Source organism: Microtus ochrogaster, chromosome 5, assembly GCF_000317375.1.
Source record: "Microtus ochrogaster isolate Prairie Vole_2 chromosome 5, MicOch1.0, whole genome shotgun sequence".
In the NCBI taxonomy this organism is placed as follows: domain Eukaryota; kingdom Metazoa; phylum Chordata; class Mammalia; order Rodentia; family Cricetidae; genus Microtus; species Microtus ochrogaster.
In genome coordinates this window covers 31,091,851-31,111,735 of record NC_022012.1, presented here as the reverse complement: position 1 = coordinate 31,111,735, position 19,885 = coordinate 31,091,851, and the positions used below count along the sequence as shown (strand labels likewise).

The 19,885-nt window shown below is 42.6% G+C and overlaps 1 protein-coding gene across 7 annotated transcripts in view; it reads right to left on the bottom strand.

Moving 5' to 3' along the window:
- Msantd2 (Myb/SANT DNA binding domain containing 2) overlaps positions 1-19,479 on the bottom strand; it is a 36,696-nt gene extending 17,217 nt beyond the window's left edge. The window contains exons 1-2 of one of the 7 annotated variants that reach the window (XR_003376940.1): positions 18,045-19,478; positions 16,324-16,433 (exon numbers count right to left, since the gene is read on the bottom strand). Coding sequence is in view for 5 of the 7 variants with exons in the window: in XM_026779183.1 (XP_026634984.1) it covers positions 6,107-6,160; positions 18,045-18,818 (828 nt within the window). In the remaining 2 variants the exon portion in view is untranslated. Of the gene's footprint in view, positions 1-67; positions 86-5,788; positions 6,161-16,323; positions 16,506-18,044 lie in introns of those variants that run through there. The other 6 variants (XM_026779183.1, XM_026779184.1, XM_026779182.1 and 3 more) reach the window with 6 other exon arrangements.
- Positions 19,480-19,885: the final 406 nt, after the last annotated feature.

Here is a 19,885-nt window from a genome sequence, read left to right as displayed (position 1 = left end):
AAAAAAAAAAAAAAAAAAAAAGAAGGCTGAAGTTGTAGCTCAGTTGCTCAGTTAGTAGAATGCTTACCTAGCATGCATGTAGTCCTGGGTTTGATCCCTGAATGAAATGAAATTTATGCACTGGCAATGCTGAAGCATGCATGGGTCGCCTGTATATGGTGATTCTGTTGAACTTGTCCATATTGAGTTTCATGATTTAAGTTGATGAGGACGACTGACCAGGTCTCTTCCTCAAGAGGGCACCAGATTTCATTACAGATGGTTGTGAGCCACCATGTGGTTGCTGGGAATTGAACTCAGGACCTTTGAAAGAGCAGGTAGTGCTCTTAACCGCCGAGCCATCTCTCCAAATGAGGCATGGTGGGCAAATACCTATGATCCTAAGACCAGAGACAGGAAAATCAGCAGTTCAACGTCATTCTCAGCCACGTACTGAGTATGAGGCCAGCCTGGGATAATGAGCCCCTCCCTTTGTCGGGGGTGGGGGTGGACAACAAATGAGAAAAGAAAAAAATATGTAAGCATAGTAGTGTGTCCTTCTGAATGTTACTATATGGTTTGGGTATTACATTTATGCTTTATGCTCCAAAAACATTATTGCAGTTGTCAAAATTTAAAGAAAGTGGGCTGATGATTTGTAGGAGGAAATAAACCAAATTGTTATAAACACAGGGTCTGGAGTGAGAATGCGTATTCTATTGTAACCACCTGCTAGCTTTGTGACATTAGCCGAATTAATCTCTGTGCCTTAATTTCTCCATCTGTAAAGCGGAGTTGAAGACAGAACTTCATCACAGGTTGTTATAAGCATTAAATGAGAAGTAGAGAACTTAAAGCAATGTAGCTAATTGCTTTCATTCAACAAATGTTAGCTACTATAACTGTTACAAAATGATACAGCCGCAATGTGTGTATATGGAGGATTTTGTGAACAAAGGTAAACTCAAGTAAAGCAAAGCAGGAAATTAAAGGCACACAGGAAGAATAAAGTGTGGCCAAGCGATGGTGGTGCACACCTTTAATTCCAGCTCTCGGGAGGCAGAGACAGGCGGATCTCAGCGAGTTCGAGGCCAGCCTGGTCTACAGAGCGAGTTCCAGGACAGCCAGGATGACACAGAGAAACCCTGTCTGGAAGAAGCTAAATCAATCAATCATTCAATCAATCAATAAATAAAGTGTGAATGACACTTCAAATGAACCACACGCCAGGAGTGATCCCAGCATGTGGAGAATGATCCCAAGTTCAAAGCCAATCGGGACTACATAAAAAGACTATTTCAACACCCCTTCATCTCCACAAAAAGAACCTTATTACTGCCAGGCAGTGGAGGCCTTTAATCCCAGTGCTGGGGTGGCAGAAGTAGCTCGATCTATGTGAGTCTGAGGCCAGTCTGTGCTACAGGGCGAGTTCCAGGACAGCCAGAGCCACACAGAGAAACAATGTGTTGAAAAACCAAAAACAAAACCAGAGTCATGCAGGAGGGACAGGGCAGGGGGACAAATCAGGAGCTTCAACCAAGTCACACCAGTATGTTACAGGAATGCTAACTTGATTTTCACCCACTTTAGAAGTGAAAAGACCTTTTTAAAATCATTTTTCATTTGCTAACATAAGTTCAACACACAAAAGGACTTCATACTAAGTGAGGGTTTGTGGCCCTGCTATGTAAATACATAGAATCATTTAGAAACATTTAGCTTTGTTAGCTAATCAATTTCAACAACTTTTAGGCTAAGCATGACTATAACTAAAACATAATTAACACACTGACATATGACCAAAAAGGGAAAAGAACTCTAATAACTCCCTATCCAGTGAATGAAGCCACAAGAAGCAAGCACAAAGGAAAACCCACCACAAATAATGAAACGAGAGACATGGATGAGCCAGGAGGTGGAAGTGCACACTTTAATCCCAGCACTCAGAGCCGGGCGATGGTGGCGCACGCCTTTAATCCCAGCACTCGGGAGGCAGAGGCAGGCGGATCTCTGTGAGTTCGAGACCAGCCTGATCTACAGAGCTAGTTCCAGGACAGGCTCCAAAGCCACAGAGAAACCCTGTCTCGAAAAACCATAAAAACAAAAAAAAAAAAAAAAGAAAGAAAAGAAATCCCAGCACTCAGGAGGGATTACAGAGTAAGTTTCAGGACAGCCAAAGCTACACAGAAAAAGCTTGTCTTGAAAAGGTCTCTCTGTAGCTTTGGAGCCTGTCCTGGAACTAGCTCTTGTAGACCAGGCTGGCCTCGAACTCACAGAGAACCACCTGCTTCTGCCTCCTGAGTGCTGGGAATAAAGGTGTGTGCCACCACCACCAGGCAGTTTTTGATTTTTTTTTAATTTTTAATGATTTATTTTCATTTTGTGTGCACTGGTGTTTTGCCTCTCATGTATGCCCGTGTGATGGTGTCTAATCCCCTGTAACTGGAAGACAGCTGTGAACTGTCATATGGGCACTGGGAATTGAACCCTGAACCTCTGGAAGAACCCCCCGCCCCCCGTGCTCTTAACCACTGAGCCATCTCTCCGACCCGGAATTCTTGTTTTAGACACATGAAAATATACTAAAATTAAGAGTAGGTTTCCCAATTTTGTTGAAAAATGTGTGGCTATGCTATAGTCAAGAAATTACAACTTCTTCCATGTTTTTTTAGTTTAGTAGTATGGATACATTACTTCATTTTAAAATGGCGCAGCCTTGACCTCTCAACGCCAACTATTGTCTCCTAGTTTGAGGAAGAGAAGGAAATTACCTGGTTTGGCTCAAGACTGGACACTACACAGCACCTGCATCAAGAGGCTATAGGAGCTCTGAGCTAGCTAGACACTGACAGAACAGTAACACAGCACTCTGCTGCTCGGTGATGCAAATCTCAGCATCACCTGGATGCATACAATGCAAAAAAAAATTAAATAACGAGTCAGTGGTGGTGGTAGTAGTGGTGGCAGCGGCAGTGCAGGCCTTTAATCCCACCCAGCACTTGGGAGGCAGAGGTAGGGCAGATCTCTGTGAGTTTGAGGCCAGCCTGGTCTACAGAACTTGTTCAAGACAGCCAGGGCTGATACATAGAGAAACCCTATCTCGAAAAACCAAAAAATAAAAAAAATAAAATAAAAAATAAAAAAAAAATCAAATAGCATGAAAACCCTCTCAACAAAACAAAAGCGACCCATTCCTTATGCAAAAGCACAAAGTATGGTGTTCATACTGAGGCCAAGCCAATAACACACTAACAGAAATATGTCTGGGGTGCTTTTGTCCTGTGCTAATTGTTCTTATTTATTTATTTTTTTTATTTTTGAAACAAGATTCCAATATGTAACCAAACCAAGCTGGGCTCAAACTCTTCTGCCTCTTACAGGTGCTAGAATCACAGGAGTAAACCACTTGGTTTGAATTAACTATTTTAAATATGCCTATTCTCTTAAGACTGGAGTATGTGGGATCATGAAAGAGTGCCTACCTAGCATATGCAAGGCTTTAGGCTCAATTCCCATCACAGCAAGAACATAAATGCCATCATTTTCTATTAGAATATAGGATCTGTGGTTTTTTAAAATCAGCTTTGTAACCAGTGTGGTAACAGACCTGTAATCCCAGAATTTGAGAGACAAAGGTGAGGCAACCAGAAGTTCACAGCCATCAGTTACACAGTGAAGACAGCCAGAGCTAGAGCTACTGTCTTTCTTTATTTTTTTTTTAAAAAAAAAAAAAAAAAAAGTGATTCTTTTCATTGATATACTTGTGGTGTGTTCAATACATGGCATATAAAAATGGCTCCATAAATCTTTGATGGAAAATACATACAAATTCTTTAAGACTGTGTGTAATGCAGTTCGGATACCACATACAAGGTTGACCTGCTGCTTTCCTAGTCTTCTTTATAATTACAACCCAATCTTTCCATGGAGAGAAAAATACTTATAAATTAAATAAATAATAAAAAGCAGTTTTGGTTGATATGAACTTTTATTTTGGTTTTATTAACATCACTTACACACATAATTGGCTTATTTGAATAAATGAAGTAATCTAAGATAAAAAGTACTTTACTGTAAATTTTAGAAGTTTAAACTATTACAATAAGAGTCTCACAGACTAAAGAAATGCAACTAGAAAACACAGAAGTAAACAACTTCCTGTCTACTCTATCAATTATACCGAATCAATATCAGATAGCTCAAAATGTTATTAATTAACAGAGCTGAGAACACACACAGAAAACTGAAATGATGACTGTTATTCCTAGAATACCTGAGAAAAGATACAGATTTATTATTTCACTAAGACTTAAATAGCACAGCTGAAGTAAAAAGGTAACAGTTAGTGCCAAGAAAAACACAGTATTTCCACAGGTTCTCAAGGATGCTAAACTACAAATAGGTGATAATTACAAAGATTTAAACACATGTCTTTTTCCAAGTGCAGACATCTTTCACCTAGTATTCAGAACAGTGGAAAGGCCCAATACAGATTACAAACTGGATAATTGTGGCATATGCATAAGAGGCACTGGTTCATTAAACATCCATTTTAAATACATATGGAAATTTCTGCAAAGGCAAAAGTACTCAGAATACAGTATGATGCATAAGTCCCCTCCCCACAGTGATAAAACTAAGGAGTATATCCTTATTCCTATAATCCTAAAAATTATTTAAAATATAAGGCACTGCTAGGCTTGGTGGTGCATGTCTTTAATCCCAGCACTCAGGAGGCAGAACCAGGTGAATCTCTGAGTGTGAGGCCAGCCTGGTCTATGAAGTGAGTTCAAAGACAGTCAGAGCTACATAGGGAAATCCTGCCTCAAAAATCACAAATAAATAAATATCCAAAGCACTAAATAGTACTTGTTAGTTGTTTTTGAAACTTAGCTCTTTCCCATTTTATTTCACTTTCTAAACATGACTTTCCATGGCAGCAGGGATGGGGTAACGGGTGTATGCTTTTCCCACAATGGTAAAATACAGCTAGTGAGGTAATTCTCAACCTTCCTAATGCTGTGATCCTTTAATACATACAGTTTATCATGTTGTGGTGATCCCAACCATAAAATTATTTTCATTGTTACTTCATAAGTATAATTTTATTAGTGTTATGAGTCATAATGTAATTATCCTGATATGCAGGATATCTGATATGAGACTTTTGTAAAAGGGTCATTTGACCTAAGGGGATCGAGACCCACAGGCTGAGAATTGCTGTGCTAATGTATCTTAGCCTAGTAATAAAACAATACTTGTATGACAATTAACTTATGAAAGCTGGCCCAATCTGGTGGTATACTCTTATGAGCATTCCAGAGGAGGTGACAGGAAGATTGTTGCAACTTTGAGACTAACCTAGTTCACCTAGTGAGTCCTAGGCCTGCCAGGTCTATCTTGTCTCAAAATATTCACGACAGGGTTTCTCTGTAGCTTTGGAGCCTGACCTGGAACTAGCTCTTGTAGACCAGGATGGCCTCGAACTCAGAGATCTGCCTGCCTCTGCCTCCCAAGTGCTGGGATTAAAGGTGTGCGCCACTAGCGCGAGCTAATAATTTAAATTTTTTAAACTGAAATCTTAATCTCTGGCAATATTTTAAAAAATAAAAAAGGGTGGGACAATCTACCTTCTGCCCACATCTGTCCAAACCAGACAGACTGGAGGCTAAAAGAATGTATCTTCCAGGCACAGGGCAGGGCTGCCCTAACATGGTATTCTATTTCTGTCTCACTGGGTTGTGAGTAATGAAGCCTAAAACTTAGCCATAAAGTTTCATGAAGGTCATCTGGCAGAAGTAGACAGGCAGTTCTAGGACAAGTTAAGATCCAACAACTCCCTCGACAGCTGTGCCAGGAATGAATGTGCTCTCTTCTTCCAAGCCTCACTGCCGCTGCTCTCGGCGTCTGCCTAACTCACTGCAAGGGTGACTTCAGAAGGGACTCCACGCCTCCACTATGACCCTCTCTGTCCACATCACTGCCGGCGACTGCTATAAAATCAGCAGGTGGATTAAAAGGCTTTGTTAGATGGAGAAAGCCCCACTTCCCTGGGACATCAGCTGACCTCCAGTTTGTCTCCAGTCTCCTTTCTTCTCACTACTGCTTCCTTTGACCCTTCTTTCATTCAACCAAGCATTCCACTGCAGAATCTGGGCCTTCGTGTCATGTTGTAACAACTCTAGAAAAGCAGTGTGGGCAAGCGATGGATCAGTAGGCAGGTAAAAGTTTGATCCCTGAAACACATTTTCATCTGGCCTCTGTAAGCACCAGGCATACATGTGATGCACAGACATACATGCAGGTAAAATGCCCAAACATATAAAATAACCAAATTTAAATATAAAACAATAAATTTTAGCAAGAGTACAAGGCTGACAAATGGCTCATGGTGTAAAGGTGCTTGCTACCAAGCCTGAGTGACCCGAGTTCAATCTCTGGGTTCCACACTGGTATAAGGAGAGAAACAACTCTCAAAAGATGTGTCACAGCACGTGAACACTCAAGAGCACTTACATACTAAGTAAATGTAATAAATTTTTAAAAAGAGCAGAATGAAAAATGTTGGTCTCATCTCTGTATCTTCCAGGTCTTTTTTTAGGGAAGTGGGGGCTAGAGAGGTGTTGAGGCAGGGTCTCATGTCACAAAGCTCAGGGTGATCTTCCCAACTCTACTCCCAAGTGCTGATGATAGCTCAGCTCAGTCCTCTTGTATCAAACTGTAGGATGGCTTGAGAAGTCAATTTGGGGGCCTTGTGACAATAGCCCACATAAATGCTAAAGAGACAATGCATACTGGAAACAGCCGTTCTAGTAAGATGTCACTGGTACCAGGCCATAGTTCCTGCATTATAGGAAGCTGAAGCAGGAAGATCATGAGTTCAATAATAAACTGAGTTACACAGTGAGTTCTAGGACAGTCTGAGCTACAAAGTAAAATCTTGCCTCCCTGCCTGAGAGACAAAACAAGGAATAGATGAGGGGTGGGGAAGTGAATCCTGGTGCTGCAAGAGGGTAGCTAGTAAGATGGTTGAACAGGGGCTGACGCAAGTCAAAAGGATGGATGTAAGCAAAGGACATATGAAGAAAGCCAGTCTGGGGAGAAGGGGTGGGCTGAGCCTGTGGACACAGAGTAACAGGAGGTGTCCTGGTCTCTACAGTGTCACCTTATAGTAAACATTATCGAGGGAGCCTCAAATATCTCTGGGCTACTCCATGACCCTGCGAATAGGTCCCTACTGCTGCAGAGTCTTCGAGGCAAAGGCTGACACTGATCACTGTTCTACCAATGCGCAAGAGAGCAAAGAACCACACCCACAGAATCGCTAATGTAACATGCTGGTTCATGAGAAGCATTCCCATAGACAGGAAGTCAGGCAGGCTTCTCTCCCAAATGTAAAGCTTGGGGTAGGGAACATGGAGAAAGGGGCTCTGTGAATCCTTTTGATGAAATCTAAGCTGTCTCCTCTTTCCCCTCTGTCTAGCTCTTCTATTCTGCTGTCTCCAGAGTTTAAATCATGTGGGGACAATGTGACTCTGAGCTACCAATATCTTCCTCTCATTTTTCTCATACCAGTATTAGTTGCAAATGTTTGGAGACCACTACACTGTGCTATGGATAGGATGGACGAGCAGCCCCTCAGGTAGGGTTACCAGGGGAAGCATCACTTGGAAAGACTGGAGAGAATGAAAAGCAATGTAGTGCCAGGGGTCAACAAAGAGGGCATAGCAGGGGCAGGTGCCCGTTAGGTGTTTCCATATCTACTAAAGAAGACTCTGAAGCTAGTCTGCCTATGTTCAAGTAGGACAGGACCTACTGGAATAAAGTACTCATGCTGTCAGCAAGTTAATGGTTGTAAAGCACTTAAAACAATTGTGGTACATGCTACATTTATTGCAGCACTATAAGCTATCATTGTCATCATTACTAATATTTTGTGAACCTTATTCTATTATATGTACACATTATATTAATGTGAGTATTAGTCCCTGAGTAAAATATATTCTTCTTGTGGGTTGTAGTCAAACAAAGATGTACAACTCTGGCTTTTCTTAAAATCAATTTTAAGGAATGCAATGAAAGATATTTAGACAACTATAGTTCAATACTACAAAAAATGTTCTAATCATCAAAAAACTACCTAGAATTGGTGCATTTGCTCACATGCCACCCTGAAATTACCAGTTTACTCTTTCAGATGGTTCTTCATGACACTATAAAGCAATCATTCACAGATCCTAAATCACACCTTCACCACAGGCCATGTACTACACGGCATTGTTCTGCTTTTTAAATAATCCTTAAGGGCTGGAGTGATGGCTCAGCGGTTAAGAGCACTGCCTACTATTCCAAAGGTCCTGAGTTCAATTCCCAGCAACCACATGGTGGCTCACAACCATCTGTAATGGGGTCTGGTGCCCTCTTCTGGACTGCAGGAATATACACAGAGTATTGTATACATAATAAATAAATACTTTTTTAAAAATAAATAAATAATCCTTAAGAATTTTCAAACAGAGCCAGATTAAAGGCTGGCACATGCCTTTACTCCCGGTACTTAGGAGGCGGCAGAGGGAGATGCATCTCTGAGTTCGAGGCCAGCCTGGTTTATAAATCAAGTTCCAAAACAGCCAAGACTACAGAGAAACCCTATCTTGAAAAAACAAAACAAAACAAAATTGGAACAATTTCACTACTTAGAAGGCTCCAAGTTACGTTGCTCCTGAACACCACACAGCCACTCCTCTACCACCTCTGCCCAACTTAGCAGCACTACACCTTCAGGCGAAGCCCGAGAGCCTAGATGCCATGTGCTCTTGAAGTGTCACAACCGTAATGTCCATGAGCTTCATATCAATGCCAACTTCGCACACAAATGTCACTAGCCAGTAACTGGTTTTTCAGTGTATAACTCCTTAAGGTAAAGGAACCACTGTACTTCTCAAACACTTATTGTAAATAATGAAAAGTTAAGGTCTTTATTTCAGACCTTACTACTTAAAGAAACACCGGATCTCAAGGATTGAGTCCCACTGTGATCAGGCAAGAAAGATATCCAAAATCTACCCAGGGCTTTCCTCTGCTGATTGATCAGGGACCTAAAAAACTTGAAGATTAGTACAAACCCACTGTTTATTTTTAGGAATAAAGTTTGGCTTCTGAATTTAAAATGACCAAAAAAACAAAAACAAAAAACAATGGGTTTAAGACACTGCCTCTTTCAAATGTAAACTAGAATATTTCCTACTCCATAAATCTGCTAACACTTACCAACAAGAATATTACAAGGATTCTTCAGCTTCAAAGCACATTATTCATAAATTCTACAGCATCTCTGTCTTATCCGAAACCAGATTAAGCATTTTAAGTATCAGTAATTTCCTATAAAATTTTAAAATGTTTTTTAGATTTATTTTATCTAGCTTATGTGTGTAATTGCTACCCACATGTATGTATGCATACCACATTCTTACCCGGTGCCCATGGAGGTCAGAAGGGTAACAGATCCCCTGGAACTGGAGCGACGAGTGAGCCACTATGTGGTTGCTGGGAACTAAACCAAGGTCCTTTGTAACAGTAACAAATGTTCCTAATTGCTGAGCCATTTCTCCAGTACCTGATTTAAATTTTACTATCTGCCCAAAAATGTTTTAGACGGTACATGAACTTCAAGTCTTTGGGGACTACACAGCAGAAAAACTTGCACACTATAATTCCAAAGTTGCCCTGGCCAATATAACAGCACTGAGACATGTGGCTATTCACATTTAAATGAAATTAAATTCAAAACTCATCTGTAGCCACTCTGGTAATATTTCAGTTATTCAACAGCACCCACATTAAATGTCTGCTGTAACAGGTAATGCAGGTGTAAAGTCTTTCTATTATCACACAAAGTCCCCCTGAACTTCATGTGCTAGAGAACCAAGAACTTAATACCTGTCCCAACTAGGGTAATACTGTAGTTCTTCAACTCAAATCTCCACCTCCAACACTGTACCATTACAAGGCTCCTCCTACAGAGAAACAGAATGGCATCACAGGTAAAAGGAATTCTGACCTTCCCCTAGAGGTCTGAGTATGTGGCCAACGGAACCTTTTTAAAGAGTGCTTGAGAGCTTGGGTAGTGGTGATTAAGTAACTTAATTGAAACAAAATATAATTTAAAATCCAGTTACTTGGGCACCCTAGTCACATTCCAAAGGGCCAGTAGTCACATGTAACTGATAACAATCAAGCAGAACTAACAGACACAAACATTCCCATCATCACAGAAAAATTTTACTGGATGGCAGTGTTTATACTACATGGCTTGTTTATATTTTCCTTTCTGGGTTTTCAGACAGGATCTCATGAAATCCAGATAAGCCTCTCTATATAGCCATAGTCATAGAGTCATATAGAGTGACCTTAAAGTCCTGTCTTCCTGTCTCTACTCCCCAAAGTGCTGGGATTCTACTGCCCCACCATGCCCCCTTTGCTGTCCTGGGGAAGGAACCCAAGCAAGGCTTATCCATGCTAGGGCAAGTGTTTCTACCATAGCTATATACCCAGTTACTTCTATATTTATCTATCTTTTTAAATGTTTCCCTTTTACTTTTCTTGTTTGTTTTTTTATGATGGATAAGACTAAATTTGGACTCGCTTGCAGAAACACAGCTGTGGATATATCTATGAAGGTGTTTCCAGAAAGGTCTGAGGAAGGAAACTAACTGAATGCTGGTGGCATCATGCCCTGTGATGGGGTCTCAGGCTGAATAAAAAACAGCTAGACAGCAGAATTCATCTCTCTGCCTCCTTACTGTGAGCACAATACATTCACAGCTGCCTTAAATTCCTGCTGCTACAACTTCCCTGCAATAATGGACTACATCTCAACTGTGAACCAAAATAAACCCTTCCTTCCACAAGCTGCTTTTGTCAGATATTTTGTGACAGCAATGGAAAATAGTAACTAGTACAGGGTCTCTCTGTGTATTCCAGATTAGCTTGGCACTTTGAATATAGCTCATGCCAGCCTTGAATTTGTAATCCTCCTTCCTCTGCCTCCTGAGCACTGGAATTGCAAATGTAAGTCACCAGACCCAGACCCAGACTCACACTTAACTCTACTCTTCATTAGATAAAAGCTTTAAGAAAAAATTCTAGGATGTAACTGAAAGAACCCCATTCCCTCACAGTTCTAGCAGGAGCTTGTCATATCTCTTTAAAGCTGGAAGCCCTAGTGTAAGATTCACGAGACAGACAGGGCTTTAATAACTTAGCCCAGGAAGACCTTGACCTCTCTATATATCAGGGTGACCTTAACCTTCTACTCAACCGCCCTAGTACTGGGATTATAGGCAGAAGCCACCATACTTCGCTCAAAGAAGTTGTTACTATTTCATACACTGCTTTGGATAGAACCCAAGGCCTTACAATGCTGGCAAATAAATGTTCTACCACTGAGCCACACTTCCAACCCCAAACAAGTAAACTTTAAAGTGATAAACAAGCTTTCAAGTGACAGTAAGATGGGGACAACAGTATATATAACCAATGAAAGGAGATAGATCTAACTGGATCCATTTAAGTTACAACATTTCTTAGAGATCTTTCAATACAAAGAGAAAGAAAAGACTTGCCAAAAATAAAGAAAGTCCTCAGGAATGGCTAGTCCATTAAATGCTTGTGCAAGCGGTGGGTGGCAGTGGTGGCAGTGCAGGTCTTTAGTCTCAGAACTCGGGAGGCAGAGGCAGGTGGATCTCTGTCAATTCAAAGTCAGTCTGGTGTACAGAGCAAGTTCCAGGACAGGCTCCAAAGCTATACATAAAAACCCTGTCTCGAAAAATAAAAAGCTGTACAAGAGGAGCAGCATCTTTTGGCTCCAAGTTATATCAGCTCTATTGGTTCTCACAATGAGAAGGCATATGCTAAAATAAAAGTCCAAATACACTGTACTGTGATTTGGGCACTAAATTACAAAATTTATTTCAATGTACAAATCTAAGCAGTGTCCCCCCCAAAAAATTGTTATGTTTGCTAGACAGAAGACTACTCTGAAGGTTAACCAGCATGGAACAAACAGAGCAAAGGCAAGTTTGTTAGGTCACAGTCACCTTGCCTTTCAACTGCACATAAAGCTAGACATATACAACTGTTCAGAGACATAAAGCCAACTCTCAAGTGGCAAACTTTTGGCGAACATCCAAAAATATGGGACTTGAGGACGAGATTTGCAGTGCATCAGATTAACTGACTGGAGTGTGAATGTGGCATCTGGCTCAGAAGTGAATGCTTTCATGAATTCTAAGTCAAGACAGATCTTTCAACTACTGAGGATGCATGCAGAAGATGGTTTCCCTTCTGAAGTCGCCACACTTACAACTTGCTTTAGTCCTCTGCCACTTAATCAAGTACCGCTCTGTATAGCATCATTTGTATTTCATCTTCTCAGCTCTTCGGTGTGTGTACACAAGCTTCAGCTGGAGTAAAAGCACTTAGATTACAGAAACTATCTTTAGCAGCGTTTTGTGTTCTAACTACAAGCAGACAATCCAGAAACTGTACTTAGCAGTTCTTTTTGTACTCTCACAACTAGCAGACAGTCCCATGCATAACAAACACTCAAGGTCCATTTGGTGAGTGAACATACGAAGAAAAAGTTTACAGAAAAAGAAAAACCATGCAATTAAACAAAACAACACCAAAAGAAAAATAAAAAACCCGCCTTCTATATTTGTTTATCTGACTCCAAAACTGGGCTGGAACTGTTAGCAAACACATTTTCTTCTGGCAAACAAAAATGCAAGAAAATTTCAGAGTAAACAATCTGTGTAGCAAAGCAGCTTCAAACATGCCTATTTTATGCAAAAAAAGAAAAGAAACCAGAACAAATACTAACATCATGGCAGACGTCAAATGAAACTCTACAACTCTAAACAATGTTTATATTTGACTTTCAATTAGAATATTGTAGGCTTAGAAATATAGTCACTTGAACAATGTTAAAAAGTTTAATTTCAGTAACAAAATCCAAAAGTTATTAATATTTATAATCTTAACACTTTCATCGTATAACTAACAAACATACTCTAGAGAACTAATATTCTTAAAGAAAGCAGTTGGGCTAGGAGAGGAGTCAGCTTTCCCAGACTTCTTGTGAGGAAGGTACTCCATGTTACAAATGTTACAAAAAAAAAAAAAATGGGGAGGGGCAGTGGTGACGCACGCCTTTAATCCCAGCACTCTGGGAGGCAGAGGCAGGTTGATCTCGGTGAGTTTGAGACCACCCAGTTCTACAGAGTGAGTTTCAGGACAGCCAGGGCCACATAGTGAGACCCTTTCTAGAAAAACAGAAGAAAGAGAGAGACAGACAGATTTTATCTAAATGAAAATTTGATTATTATTCAAAATCAAGAAGAATTTACTAGAGATGGGCAAAGTGGGATAGCCCTATAATCCCAACACTCACAAGGTAGAAACAAAAGGATCAGAAGTTCAAAACTAGCTTCATCTACATATCAAGTTCAAAGCCAGCCTTGACTATATGAATCCCTGTCTCAAAAAAAAAAAAAGAAAGAAAAATGAAGAATTCTACTGATATCTAACTCTAAATAGCCCACCCCCATGTAATCCACATGGGTATTTTGTCTGCATGTATGTCTGTGCATCACTGTGTGGCTAGTGCCCCTGGAGTGAGATGTTTGTGAGCCTGCATGTGGGTGCTGAGAACCAAACATCTTCTCAACCCGAGACATCTTTTCCGCCCCCTTTTCTAACTTTACATAATGGAAAACTTACGGGAATTTCAAATATATTACAAAAGAAACATAAATGACTCACATGATATTCTTTCTCCCTGCAAGTCTGTTAAGGCTTTTGTTAACTTGTTTTTCTAAGAATAGTTTATTGAGAATACTGCAGGGGCGCAACAGATTGGGCAGTAACTACAGTATTGTCTACATTCTGGTAAGGAGTTTTGCTTAATCTGCAATGTTGAGAATGGAACCCAGGGCAATTCCACAAATGAAGCACAAGTTCTAACACTCTAGCCCTGAGCTTACATTTAAAAAAGCTACATTACTCTATACAAGAACTCCCTGGTTTGGGGCTGAAGAAATGGCTCAGTGATAATGTGCACTTGCTCTTGCTGAGAATGAGGGTTCAGTTCCCAGCACCCACCCACTTGGTAGTTCACCATCAACCATAACTCTAGTTCCAGGTATCCAATGCCCTCAATCTAACTCTGCAGGCACCAGACACACACACACACACACACACATATGGTGGTATACGCACACATATGCAGACAAAACACTCACTTAAGATAAAATAAATAGTTGGGTGGTGGTGGTGCTCGCCTTTAATCCCAGCACTCTGGAGGCAGAGATAAGTGGATCTCTGACTTCAAAGTTAGCCTAGTCTATAGAGCAAGTTCCAGGACAGTCAGGGCTACACAGAGAAACCCTGTCTCAACCTCATCCCCCCAAAAGATAAACAAACAAAAAAAACCACTTTCTGGTTCTCTTCATTTATTTTCTACAGCTAAAAACAATGGTATTACTAATTGGATTTCTTTTGTTTTTGTTTTTTTTCAGATTTATTTATGTGCATGAATGTGTGCGTGTGTGCGTGTGTGCGTGTGTGCGTGTGTGTGTGTGTGTGTGTGTGTGTGTGTGTGTACACCAGCATTCCATGTATGTGCAGTTGTCTACAGAGGCCAGAAGAGGGCATTCGACCCCCTGGAGTTGGAGCTACAAGTGGTCATGAGTATCGAGGAACAAACTCCGATGCTGCAAGCACTCTTAAGCTGAGTCTATCTCCAGCCCCCGCATTTCTTTTTGCATTTCTCATCAATAAACAGTCACAAGAGGCTTCTGAATTACTTGTTCTAAGACGGTATTTCTAAAACATGAAACCAAAAGGTTTATTTTTAGGTCAAAGACTCTAAGAACTTAAGGTTGTATTTTTCCTAAGTATAATCTCCATTCCCTGGACAGCTGTCTCATAATTGTATGGTTTCAGGACTACATTTGCTTCTATGCTTAAGATCACATTTACACAGTTTTCTAAAGAAACAAAGCTTGGGAATTATTAACAGTTTTGTTTTTGTATTTGTCCACAGTGCTGGGGATTGACTCCAAGGCCTTGTAGAAAATAAGCAAGCACTCCACCACACAGCTGTAACGCCTCAGCCTTCGACGCTTGGCTTTAATACGATATATATTTTTTTAATTTGGTTCCAAAGTCTTTATTTTTAAATTCAATAACACCACTATAAACTTTTATAATTCAGTCACAGCTTTTATCAACCTGACACAAACCTAGACATACCTGAGAAGAAGGAACCTCAGCTGAAGAAATGCCTCCATCAGACTAGTTGTAGCCACAGCTGTAAAGCATTTAATTGCTAATTGATGTAGGAGGAGGTACCATCCCTGGGAAGGTGTGCCTGTGCTATTAAAAAAGCCTAGCTGAGCAAACCAAGTGGAAGCAATCCAGTAAGCAGTTCCTCAGTTCCTGCCTACAGATTCCTTCCTTGAACTTCTGTCCTGGTGTGCTTGTTTGAAGGAAAATGACCTCACAGGCTCATATATTTATATGTTTGGTCCCTGGTTGGTGAAACTGTTTTTGATGCTGCTGTGCTTGTTTGAATGAAAATGACCCCACAGGCTTATACATTTATATGTTTGGTCCTTGGTTGGTGGAACTGTTTTGGGAAGAATTAAGGTGTATCACTGGGGGTGGGCTTTAAGTTTCGAAAGCGCAACCAGGCCCAGTTTCTTTCTCTCTTCCTCCTGCTTGAAGATCAGAGGTGAGTTCTTCACTACTGTTTCGGCACCACACCTGCTTATCTGCTGCCATGCTTCCCACCTAAACTTACCCTCTAAAGCTGTTGCCTTTAATACATTGCTTTGATCATGGTGTCTCTTCAGAGCAATTTAAAAAAAGTTAACCAAGACACCTTGCATCCCTAAATAATGGACTGTAACCTGTAAGCCAAATAAAAAACCCTTTCCTCCCCACATTGGTTTTGACAAGTGTTCTATCACAGCAACAAAAAACAAAACAATAAAACCTTCCAAAATTCTTTCTAAACTTCATTTGGTAAATGAAGTATTCAGTGCCTGCTGTATGATGGTGTACCAAAGGACAAGGTAGACCAGAACCTGTCCTTAATCTTTATTCTGCCAGGAAACAGATTCCTTAACAAGAGAGTCTGAACTGCTTGATCCAAATCATTCAGAGTAAAGCACTTTACAAAATATTCATCAGCCCGTCTTGTCTGTTAATTGCTGCAGTATGTCAGAGAACCACTCAGAATCTCAGAACACTAGAAGTTTGAGATCAACTTGGTCTTACCTGTCTGAAAACAGGTAAACTGATCCTCTAAATTCTTCAGAGGCTCAATCTCCTTTGCTTTAGATTGCCTTCTCATAACTGGACAATGAAGCATTCCAACTAGATATTCCCTGGTTGTTTGAGAAACAATTTTATGGAGAGATTTATATTCAGCAAGGTTTTGATAGTACACTTTGAAAGTCCTATGAATAAAAATCAAGAAAACAGGCATAGTTTACAAATGCCCAAGACACTCTCTGAACTCCAGAAAAGTTTGTGGACAGATTCTATCCTCAGCAGCGCAAAGAATCTGCCCCAAACTTAACAAGAATGACCCTAAATAGAAAGCCGTGAATGAAATCCGAAGAATAATAGCTTTTCACTATTACACATTATTTCAATTACATTCTTGTTTAACAACAGCATTCAATAAGAATCCTCAAATTACACCACTAAATAATCTAAATTAACTTTCCAGTGAGTGCCAAGTTCCTTGAAGGGCTGGTGATAATGAAACAGCTGATTCTAGAGCAAGTTTTCTAAGTAACAAGGTCTTGAAGCGAACACCACAGGAGAGTCAAGACTTCATGAACTCTGCACAATGTCCCCGTTTCATCGCGACTACCCTTACTCAGAGCCGTTCTTACTGAGTTCTGTGGCTGTTTGCTAATGTGATTATTCTCAGTTATGACTGTTCATGGCGGTTTTTCATGCCCCAGAAAATGTGCCTGCATTATCAGAAATGAATACTATAACTAAGTACTGCTAATCTTTTCAAAGAAACCTGGGAGAAACTTTTAGTAGCCTCTAGAACGAGGGAAAGAACATAACTAAACCACAACTCCTTGTCTGCAAAGACAGACACGAACACCTAGACAAATCATGAGAAAAAGCGCTACGCGGGCTGATGGTAAAATGTAGCCCACATTAAGTCTCCGCATTTAAACATGCAGACGCACAAGGATAGCCAGATGCACACTGTTTTACTTGTCAGCATCCAGGTCCTTAATGAAAGCAGTAAAAACTGGGTGTCAAGAAAGGGCTTCCTCAGAAGTAGGATCCTCTCAAACCACACTAACTTTGAAGAGATCTCCAATCCAAATTCCAATGCAATCCTCAGCCAGGCTAATATTCAAGGTGTCCTCTACCTCCTCGATAACAATACACGACCTGCTTTTCACTAAGCCTTTCCAACTCTCCAAACGCATCTCAAACCTTGCTAGTCCTCATCACCTCAAGTGACAAGCAATGCGACTGACACAAAAGGGCAGCCGTCCTAAGGCTCTTTCTTAAAACTCCATCACTTACTAAAAAAATCTTATACTGGGCGTTCATTCAGGCCCCTGCTGCCCCTTCCTCAATCCTATCCCAACTGGAAAGCTTCAGCCTGAGAGCCCCTCTACCTGGGAACAAAGCAGTAAGGGCGACAGCACCGGCGACAGTGCGGCCCCGCGCACAATAAGAAACTAGCAACTTCAGAGCGCAGGAACATCCTCAATTGGCAAGAAAGAGGGGCGGCGGCAGACACGCCCAACTTCAAACTCAGGAAACCTACGGGCTGGCGGCCGTCTGGAAAGAAGCGCCCCTTCCCAGCGAGAGAAGAAAGAGGCGGGGGAGACGAAAGGGGCACCCGGGACCCGGGGGGGGGGGGAGCCCCGGGCTAGGCCCGGCCCCCGCCTCCAGGCCCGCTTCCCCGCCTTCTCTGCCTCTGGTTCGCTGCCCCGGGCAGGGCGGCCGGTTACCTTGATGCGCTCCCGGCACTGGGACGGGGTCCTGTCGTAGCCCAGCTCGGCCAGGGCCCGGGACACGCGCTCGTACATGGCCGGCCCGGGGGCCTTGCTGCCGAATACCGTGCCGGCTCCCTCCAGCTGCTGGTACCGCGCCTCCACCAGCCGCTCGTTGCCCCACACAGCGATGAGCGCATTAGTCTCTGCCGGCGTCCACGACATGCCCCGGCAGGCGGCGGCAGCGGCCGCCGCAGCTCCGCCACCACCGCCGCCGCCGCCGGGAGAGAAGGAAACCGAGGACGAGGCAGCGCTGCGGCCCCCCAGCCCGAGACCCCCGGACGCCGCAGTCCCCGAGCCCGCCGCGCTGCCCGGTCCGAGAGGAGAGGCTCCCCGCGGCGTGGAAGGGTCGGACAGTGATGGGTTCCCATCGCTCAGGTCGCCAGGAGAAGCCGGGGAGAGCACCTCCATCTTCGGAATTTTTAGCGGCGAGTTGGCGGGCAGCTCCGAGCCACAGGGCGCAGCCATCTTCCAAGCCGCCGCCGCTGCACCGCCCGGAAGTGACGCGCCCGCGCATCCGGCCACCTCGGTCTCCGGGGTTGCCCTGGGGCCTGGCTCGGGGCTGGGCGGCTCGCTGCCCGCTGAGGGCACGGAGGGCGTGTCTGGGGGGCTCGAGTGGCCCGCAGATCTCCGCTTTACCCCGCGACCGCGCTGTCGCCGGCCGCTCCCCTCTGGAGGCGACGGGCGGGGACCGGGCGCGCCGGAGCCCCGAGCACAGAAGGGTGGGGGCATGAGGGCGCCGGAGTGTGGACTGATTGGAGCCTCCCCACTTCCTCTCCAATCTCAGCCCCCAACAAGGGTGAGGCCCGCGAGGGGCTCGAGTTCAGGACGAATTGGCTATCTGTATTTTCCTGTCTCCTCCCCTATGCCTGTCCTCCCTCTAAGCCCGCCTTTAGGTACAGAGACTGATGTCCAGGGTGGAGAGTAGGGAACCCTACAGAGTGTCTGTTGGGGAAGGCAAGGCGCGAAGGCTGTGGGTAACAGTTCTGGACGAGGCTTTTAGGAGCAGATGTGTGCTAGAGTGTGTACGCTTTAGCTTATCGGGAAACTCATCCTCTATAGTAACTGATTACACTCATGTGATCCGCTGGGCAAACACCCTTCCACTGAGCCACACCCACAAGCCCTCTATTCCTCGCCTAGTGCCAAACCTGTTTTCGTGTTACTCTGAGTATCTGTAGCCAGTGATAGGGTTATTAGATATCTTTCTTCTTCTTGTAATATATATGGACATGAAAGAACTCTAGAGCCAGCAGAATAGCTACTCCAGTATCTCAATCCTCTGTGATTTGGAAGTCGTATAAATCTCCCAGTTTTTCATACGGTCAAGTACAAGGAAATGAATAGCACTACCAGTTATGACAGCTGTTCTGACATGGTGATGTGTTAGCATGCATCAGTCATGCCTGAATATTTTTGTAAAGTCTAGAACACTGAAGTAGCACATAGCTGTAAGGTATATCTATATTCTCTTTTGTTTGTTTGTTTTGTATATTTTGGGGGTTTGTTTTGTTTTATGTTTCGACACAGAGTTTCTCTGTGTAGCCCTGGCTTTCTTGGAGCTTGCTCTGTAGACCAGGCTGGCCTCCAACTCAGTTTCCTCCGGAGTGGCCAATTTCAATATTCCTTAAAACTGGAAATCTTAACTTTTGTTTATCTAAACTAATGTTTTTCTTGCATCCTTAACTGTAAAACCACTGTAGATGGCTCAGCAAGGTAAGGTGTTTGCTGCTGGGGACCTACCTGGTGGAAAGAGATAACCAACTCCCATTTGTTGTTCTGTGACCGTCACACATGTG